Source organism: Cervus elaphus, chromosome 10 (genome assembly GCF_910594005.1).
Source record: "Cervus elaphus chromosome 10, mCerEla1.1, whole genome shotgun sequence".
Lineage (NCBI taxonomy): Eukaryota > Metazoa > Chordata > Mammalia > Artiodactyla > Cervidae > Cervus > Cervus elaphus.
In genome coordinates, this window is record NC_057824.1 from 39,962,749 (window position 1) to 39,971,929 (window position 9,181).

At 47.5% G+C, this 9,181-nt stretch overlaps 1 protein-coding gene across 1 annotated transcript; it reads right to left on the reverse strand.

Moving 5' to 3' along the window:
• Positions 1-545: 545 nt before the first annotated feature.
• Positions 546-2,164, reverse strand: NUPR1 (nuclear protein 1, transcriptional regulator). The gene is made up of 3 exons (XM_043914638.1): positions 1,737-2,164; positions 1,165-1,314; positions 546-837 (listed from the first exon to the last, which is right to left on the reverse strand). Exons 1-2 carry the CDS (start codon positions 1,846-1,848, stop codon positions 1,178-1,180), a joined length of 249 nt encoding a protein of 82 aa, XP_043770573.1. The 5' UTR covers positions 1,849-2,164; the 3' UTR covers positions 546-837; positions 1,165-1,177.
• Positions 2,165-9,181: the final 7,017 nt, after the last annotated feature.

A 9,181-nucleotide genomic window follows, 5' to 3' on the forward strand; every position in this document is an offset into this window, starting at 1 on the left:
TGCTCACCTGACTTTCCAGAGCACTGTCCCGGCGGCCCCCTTGGCAAAGGGACCTACCTCACACTTGAGGACAATCAGAATCCGTGAATTGGAGCCCTGAGTAACTTGAGGCAAGTCCCAAAATGTTTTAAATCCCACTTTTTGTCGTTCTGCAGATGGCACCAATAAATAACATTCACTTCAAAAGGTGATTTGATACGAAGACGACATAAACAACAGGTTTGTTGTTCCAAAAATGGAGAGGAGCTGAGGAGGGGGCTTGTTTCATGGGCAGCATCTCAAAGAAACAGAGGAAATTCTCATACACCTCCTGAGAAACCACAGAAACAAATGCACCCAAACACATATATACCAAAAAAAAAAAAAAAAATGCTCACCTCTACGCCCATACAAAATTAGAAACACCCCTCCCAGACATATAGCCCAAAACAAACATTCACCAAAATGCTCTCATTGGTTCATGCAAATGCAGACACTTGCAGGCAGAAGTGTGCACCCAGAAAGCCACACAAAGAGAGCGAACGAAAACACACAACACACAGTCGGCAGCTGCTACACTTTGTTTATTGTCACCATCACCCTGGGGAGCTCCGGTTTCTTCTTTTTGGGGGGAGGTACCTTCTTGACTCTGCCTCTGTCTATTCTCTGCCTCTTGCTCCCCATCTTGTCCTTTCTCTGAGGCCGGGGGTGCTTCTTCCGTGGCGCCCCTGGAGCCTCAGTCAGGTGGGGTTAAGTCCTGGGGCTTGGGTGTGGCAAGCAGGCCTGGATCTCACCCCCAGGGCTGGTTCCGCCTCAGTCCTATTTCCATTGCTGTGGGTGTCCGTCCTCTGGCCTCATCTGGGGGAAGGAAAGCAGCTGGTGAAACATCCAGAGCCTGGGTTCTAGTTCTACCTCTTCTGTTCACTTGCTCCGTGACTCCAGAGAAAGACCCTACCCTCTCTGAGCCTCAGTTTTTCTGTCTGTAAATCAAATGTTGCTCCACTTGCAAAGGGTCTGTTTCTCCCTTTGCTCTGGTCGCTAGGCAACGCAAACATGTGTCTCACTTTGTTCTATGTTGAGACAACAATTCTTGGCTCTCTCCTCCCGGCCCAACCTCGCACATTCAGGTCTGTTCCGTCCAGGCAGAGGGACCTTTACAGTTGCTGGGGGCCCCTGACTCCTTACCTCCAGTCCTGTCTCAGGGCCGTGCCCCTCGCTTTTTCCGCTCCGTGTTCTGAAGCTTGGTCACCAGCTTCCTCTCGTGCCCACCAGGGCTGTGGCGGTTGGTGTTGATGGCGGCTTCTCTCTTGCTGCGACCTTTCCGGCCTCCCACTCCTGGGAAATGAGGCGAGAGTCCGTGGTGAGGTGGGCAGAGGTGTGAGGCTCAGGGGGTCCAGAGGGCACGGGTGGAAAGAGCTTGGGTTAAAGTTGGGAGGCCAGGGATCATCACCACATAGATTTAGGGCAGTCTTTGTCCCTGCTTCCGCATCTGTGGATTGAGGGACTTCCCCCCTTCCTCATGGTCTCCAACATTCTAGAAGTGTGTGAGGTCCCAAGGCTGAGTAGGACAGCGCTCACTGGATGAGGGGTTAAGGGGAGGGGGTGACTCCAGGGGTCAAGGAGACAGGTTGGAGAAGGGTGATGGGTGGATAGGAGCTCAAGGAGGGATCCTAGTGTGGGGAGGTGGGGTTCAGTCCGCTTGTGAGGGTGGACATTGGAAATGGAAGGACCAGGAAGGTGGTGGGGCCAGGCCTTACCCGGGTAAGAATGAGCCAGGCTGTAGAGGTCGTACTCGTCTAGGATGGCATCTTCATCCTCTGGGCCTGGGGGCTGCCTGGACGGGCTGGCTGCTCTTGGGAAGGTGGCCATAATGTCTATCTATCTGTCTCTGTCTGTCTGTCTCTCCCTCTCCCGTCTTCTAAAGTTTTGTTTGTGTCTGGTTTGCTGACACCTCCCAGTTCACTGGCCTCAACTTATAAAGCCACGTCTCCTCCTCAGCCCACAGTCTGGCTCCAGCCCCTCAGGCCCAGTCTGATGCAATCTGGCCTTTTCCCAGAACCCAGCCCAGTAAGCATCAGTCACGAGAGAGAGCGGGGCGGGCGGAAGGGTGGGGTGGGGGGGGGGGGGAAAGAGCTGGTCCTGTGAGTCCCAGCCCCCTTCGCCTCCTCTCTCCCTGGGGCTCGGCCAGCTGGGTAGTTTTCCACGGAGGAGATCCCCGCCCCTTAGAGGGGAGGGGGTAAGAGACAGGGTTTGGGCATAAACAGTGTTTGTGGTCAAGGCCCACAGGGAACTGAGGGCCTCACCTGGCTGACTGCTTCCTTATCCATCTCCTGCCCTCTGCCCTTTGCCACATGCCCCTCCTGGGCTGGGGGTCATGGCCACACAGCTGAGCCCCACCCCACCCACTTCCAGCTCAGATTCAGGACCCTGGTGGCAGATCATGGAATAAAGAATGATCCCGGAGAGGGTACAACCCACCATGTGTTATGTCACTGATCTTCACACTGATCACGCTCAGCCCTCCTTTTATTTTTTTTAAATATAAAAAAACATCCTGGAAACCCCCCTTAACATCCTGAACTGGGGGTCCCTAGGTAATCTCCCTCTCCTGAGAGGGAGACTAGCAGAATGGTTAAGCCGATTCTGGAGCCAGATGCCTTGGATTTAAACCCTTGATCCACTACCTCCTGTATGACCCTGGACAAGTCAATTTACTTCTCTGAGCCTCTATTTTCTCCTCTGTAAACTGAGGGTGATAGTAACTGTATCTACCTCATAGAGTTGGCATTTGTGCCAAGTTACTTCAGTTGTGTCTGACTCTTTGCAACCCCATGAGCTGTAGCCCACCAGGCTCCTCTGTCCAGGGGATTCTCCAGGCAAGAATACTGGAGGGAGTTGCCATACCCTCCTCCAGGGGATCTTCCCAACCCAGGGATCGAACCCATGCGTTCTGCATTGGGAGGTGGGTTCTTCAGGACTAGTACCACCTAGAGTTGGGGAGAAGATCAAATGAGATAATCCATGGCAAAGTACTGGCTACAGTGTAAACTGCGTTGTATGAATTGATCACATGGTTTTCAAACAATTGGCTCAAATGCCCTCCCTGAAATGTAAAAGACACATACAAGGAAATCAATTTAAAATAAAATTATACACGGGGCTTCCCTGGTGGCTCAGTGGTAAAGAGTCCATCTGCCAATGCAGGAGACACAGGTTCCATCCCTGATTCAGGAAGATCCCACACGCCATGGAGCAGCTAAGCCCGATCACTGTAACTCCTGAGCCTGTGCTATAGAGCCCGTGCTCTGCAACAAGAGAAGCCACCAGCATGAGCTGCACCGCAACTAGAGAGTAGCCTGCACAGCAACAAAGACTCAGCATGGCCAAAAATTAAGAAAAGAAGAAAACCTTTATTAAAAAATAAATAATATATATTTCAAACCATGGATATACTGAGGTAGAGACCATTGTGAAGTAAACAGATGTTTGTGCTACTTTAATATGAATTAAAGGAAGGGGATCGGATAAGAAACAGGGGAAAGTGGAATTTTCCACCCTTGCCTGAAGGATCTGACCCTGTGGCTCTGTTGACCCAGAGAGGCCACACCCTGAGTTGCTTTAGCTGAGGCTTGAGCACTAGGGACAGTGAAGGAAGCAGACTGCAACATTCCTTTTTTTGTTTGTTTGGTTTTTTTTTAGCTCCTGTGGTCTCAGTCCAGGGTAGGTGTTAGGTGTTAATTCTCTGCTCACATTCCCACTTTGCTGTGAGCCAACTGAAACACTGTTCCATTTCAATATTACCAAACCTTCCGGCGTCCCCCCCCCCCCCCCCGCCCCCCCTCCGCGGAGCCTTATAATAAGCCAGTATCATTCTCTGTTGAACAAGAAGGGACACTCTTGCTTGCGTTTCTCCCTGGCCTGAGCCAGAATTAGATTTAGCTTCTGGTTTCCTGGGGATCACAATAAGAGAGCAGATGATAAGAGAAAGAGGAATTTAACCGTAACTTAAACAAACATGGGAGAAGGAAATGGCAACCCTCTCCAGTATTCTTGCCTGGAGAATCACATGGATGGAGGAGCCTGGAGGAGTCCATGGGATCACAGAGAGTTGGATTCGACTAAGTGACTAACACTTACTAAACTAACATAGCAAACACACCAAGGCAAATTAAGGTGGAGAAATTAGGAAGTATGGAGTTCTTGCAAAATAGTGGGCTTTATCATGAAGCATTGTAGCAAAATAATTCCCTCCAGCATGACACAATGGGGCTTCCCTGGTAGCTCAGTGATAAAGAATCCACGTGCCAGTGCAGGAGACAAGGGTTTGATTTCCGATCTTGGAAGATCCCCTGGAGAAGGGGATGGCTACCCACTCCAGTATTCTTGCCTGGAGAACCCTATGGACGGAGGATCCTGGCAGGCTATATTTCATGGGGTCACAAAGAATCAACACAATTTAGCGACCGAACAACAACAAGAAGCATAACACAAGATGGGATAGGCTCTAGGCTTGGGTAGGTTCTAAGCTCGGGTCATTGAAATAAGTTTTATTTATTTATTTTTTTAAGTTTTATTTTTTTTAAAGACTCATTTATTAGGTTATTTCATGAGAGCAGAAGTGTGTGTGTGTGTGTGTCTGTGTGTCTGTGTGTTAGTTGCTCAGTCATGTCTGACTGTTTTTTTGACCTTATGGACTGTAGCCCGCCAGGCTCATCAGTCCATGGGTTTCTCCAGACAAGAATACTGGAGTGGGTTGCCATTTTCTTCTCCAAAGTTTTATTTTTAATACCTTCATGAATCTCTAGCAGGACAGTCAGATGTCGTGTGGGATGTGGGACAATTCTGGGTAGGATGCACTCTTTTGCTCCAATCTGAGGTCATCGTGACTACCAACACGCTCACAAATTCCCGAGCTGCCTCTAGGGGGCGATCTTTCGCTTAGTCACTTCTGCTGCTAGTCCACCGGCTAGCTGCTCTGTGATCTTGAACCCCGTCTGAGCTTCAGTCCGCTCATCTGTCAAGGCAGAAGGCAAGGAGGCCTGATGTGCCACAGGACTGCCTCCAGACCCGCGCCTGGTGCACTGCTATTTCCCCCAGTCTTCAAAGAAGGAAGGGCTTCCCTGGTGGCTCAGTGGGTAAAGAGTCTGCCTGCAGTGTGGGAAAGCTGTGTTTGATCCCCGGCTTGGGAAGACCCCCTGGAGAAGAAAATGGCAACCCACTCCAGTATTCTTGTCTGGAGAATTCCATGCACAGAGGAGCCTGGTGGCCTACAGTCCACGGGGTCACAGAGTCGGGCACCACTGAGTGACTAACACTCAAAGAAGGAAAACCGAGACTCAGAGAGCGACTTGCTCAAAGTCACACGACTGATGGGCTGATGAGTGGTGAAGGGTTCCTCCCACTGTTTGCCTGACCCTAGTTCCGGGCCTCACTCTAAGTCAGCACAGCTGACCAAACACTGGCAAAGATTTGGCAGCCGTGTGTATGGAGGCAGCTATCAGGGTTTCCTTCTTCCTCCCTTCCTCCCAAACAGTGCCTCCCTTGGACCAGGCCAGGTACCCAAGATGGGGGAGGTGGGTCTTTAACAAATCAGTGCACATTTCCTATCCATAATACCACACAACCTCTCAGTACATTACCTTTTCATTTTACGTTCTCCATGGCATTCAATTATTACTAATCAAAACTGTCTTTGTTTACTTCTCCATGATGTGTCCCCACTAGTTTTGTGGCTGTTGTTCAGTCGCTCAGCTGTGTCTGACTTTTTGTGATCCCACGGACTGTAGCACGCCAGGCTTCACTGTCCTTCACCATCTCCCGGAGTTTGCTCAAATTCACATCCATTGAGTCAGTGACACCATCCCACCATCTCGTCCTTTGTTGCCCCCTTCTCCTCTTGCCTTCAGTCTTTCCCAGTATCAGAGTCTTTTCCAATGAGTTGGCTCTTTGCATCAGGTGACCAAAGTATTGGAGCTTCAGCTTCAGCCCCACACAGTTTAGTTAGCAGTTAAAGGAGTAGGCTCTGCAGCGAGACTGCCTGGGTTCAAAGCATGGTTCTGTTAATACCAATTGTACCCTTAGACAATTGGATAATTTGCCCTTAGACAGATTACTTAACCTCTCTATTCTTCAGTTTCCTCATTTGTAAGATGAGATTGATAATAGTACAATACCTACCTAGGAGGATTGTTGGGAGGATTAAAGGACCAATTTTTATAAAAACTTAGTATGATACCCAGGTGGCTCAGATGGTAAAGAACATTCAGTTCAGTTTAGTTCAGTCGCTCAATCGTGTCCAACTCTTTGCAACCCCTTGGACTGCAGCACACCAGGCTTCCCTGTCCATCACCAACTCCCAGAGCTTGCTCAGACTCATGTCTATCGAGTTGGTGATGCCATCCAACCATCTCATTCTCTGTTGTCCCCTTCTCCTCCTGCCTTCAATCTTTCCCAGCATCAGGGTCTTTTCCAGTGAGTCAGCTCTTCTCATCAGGTGGCCAAGTATTGGCGTTTCAGCTTCAGCATCAGTCCTCCCAATGAATACTCAGGACTGATTTCCTTTAGGATTGACTGGTTGGATCTCCTTGCTGTCCAAGGGACTCTCAAGAGTCTTCTCCAACACTGCAATTCAAAGCATCAATTCTTCAGTGCTCAACTTTCTTTATGGTCCAACTCTCACATCCACACACGACTACTGGAAAAACCATAGCTTTGACTAGACGGACCTTTACCAGTAAAGTAATGTCTCTGCTTTTTAATATGCTGTCTAGGGTGGCCATAGCTTTTCTTCCAAGGTAAAGAACATAGTAAGTGTTCAATAAATATATATTTTGGCTTCAAACATGCAGGACCTTAGCTCCCCAATCAGGATTTGAACCTGAGCCCCCTGCATTGGAAGCGCAGAGTCCCAACCACTGGACTGCCAGGGAAGTGCCAATGGATGCAGTATTGATAAGACTGTTAAATACACATACTCCCTGAGAAATCCCCTACAGAAATACCCCCAGCCTTGTTTGTAGTCGTGAAAAACTGGAAACAACTTAAGTGTTCATCAGTAGGTGATCGATCAACATCCTTCTGTGAAATATTCTGTAACCATTAAAAAGAATAAGCCACATTGATAGCTTTGATGAAAAAGCTGTCCATAAATCATTGTTAAATGAAAACATTATTTAACAGAACATCATGTATACTATAATTCAAATGTTTGCATTATATCTGTTGAGATAATATAGATAACGAGTATTTCATTTCAGCATAATACAGGTGTGACACATTTCTCTTGGTAAGTAAAGAAGATACATGACCAGATAAAACAACAGTAGAAAACTCTAGAATAAGAAATTCTATTACTGGAAGTCTCCCGAGAGATCAGCAAACCCAACCCCATTTAGCAAACAAGGAAGTATGGACCAGAGTGACTAAGATTCTCTGCTCTACAGACGTTAGGGCATTAACCATATGCCAGGGACTTCCCTGGTGGTCTAGTGGCTAAGACTTCACACTCCCAGTGCAGGGGGCCTGGGGTTTGATCCCTGGTCAGGGAACTAGATATAGATACCACATGCTGCAACTAAGAGTCCATATGCTGCAACTAAAGACCTTGGATATGGCAATGAAGATTGAAGATCCTGAGTGCCACATTTAAGACTCAGCAGAGCCAAATAAATAAATATTAAAAACACAAACTATATGCAAGTTACTTGCTTGGTGCTGGGATATAAAAGTAAGTGGAACATGGTACTCACATTCAGTGGGTTTGTAGACTAGCTACTGTTACCAGTGTGATAAGTAATGTGAGAAAAACAAATTCAAACTGCAAGGTGGACCTCATCCAGACTGGTAATTCCCAGAGAAGGTCATGTATTAGCTGACCTGGAAAGGATAAGCAGAAGTCAGACCAGGAGGCTGCGAAACAGGGCCCCAGGCAGGTGAAAGGGGAGAAGTGTAGTGCATTTAATTAACCAAAGGAGTTGGAGTACAAGGGAATTCTACTCCTGGATTTAGGAAACAATAGTCTCCTGTCTTCCAGTTCAGGGATTTTTTTTTTAATACTGCCTGGCTCTCTAAGACTATTGACAAGTACAAGATGATTCAGCATGTCTACAATTTTCTGACATAAAGAAAAGAAAACATACATGACTCATGCTTACCCAGGTGTACACATTAAGATTTTCTAGGAACTTCCCTGGTTGTCCAGTTGTTAAGAATCTGCCTGATAATGCAGGGGACATGGATTCAATGCCTGGTTCAGGAAGATCCCACATGCTAAGGGGCACAACTAAGCCTGTGTGAAGCCTGTGCACCACAACTAGAGAAAGGCCACACGCAGCAAGGAAGACCCTGTGCAGCCAAAATAAATAAATAAATCATTAAAAAAAAAAAAAAAAGATTTTCCAAACCCTGTTGCTTAAAGTGTCTTTTTAAACTGGATAGTGAAAGTGAAGTTGCTCAGTCGTGTCCGACTCTGCGACCCTGGGGACTGTAGCCTACCAGGCTTCTCCGTCCATGGGTTCTCCAGGTGAGAATACTGGAGTGGGTTGCCATTTCCTTCTCCAGGGGATCTTCCCGAACCAGGGATCAAACCTGGGTCTCCCACATTGCAGACAGAGGCTTTAACCTCTGAGCCACCAGGGAAGCCCTAGGCTACATGTAAACACATGAAATCAGAACACTCCCTAATACCATACATAAAAATAAATTCAAAATAGATTAAAGAGCAAAGTGGAAGACAGGATATCACAAAACTCTTAGAGGAAAAGATAGGACACTCTATGATGTAAATGGCAGTGAGATCTTTTTCAATCCACCTCCTAGAGTAATGAAAATAAAAACAAATGGGACCTAATTAAACTTAAAAGCTTAAGCACAGCAAAGAAAACCATAAACAAAATGTAAAGACAACCCTCAGAATGGGAGAAAATATTTGCAACCTAATGCCCCTCTGACCAGAGAAGACTCCTGAGAGTCTCTTGGACTGCAAGGAGATCCAACCAGTCCATCCTAAAGGAAATCAGTCCTGAATATTCATTGGAAGGACTGATGCTGAATCTGAAACTCCAATACTTCCGCCACCTGATGAGAAGCACTGACTCATTGGAAAAGACCCTGATGCTGGGAAAGATTGAGGGCAGGAGGAGAAGGGGATGACAGAGGATGAGATGGTTGGATGGCATCACTAACTCCATGAACATGAGCTTGA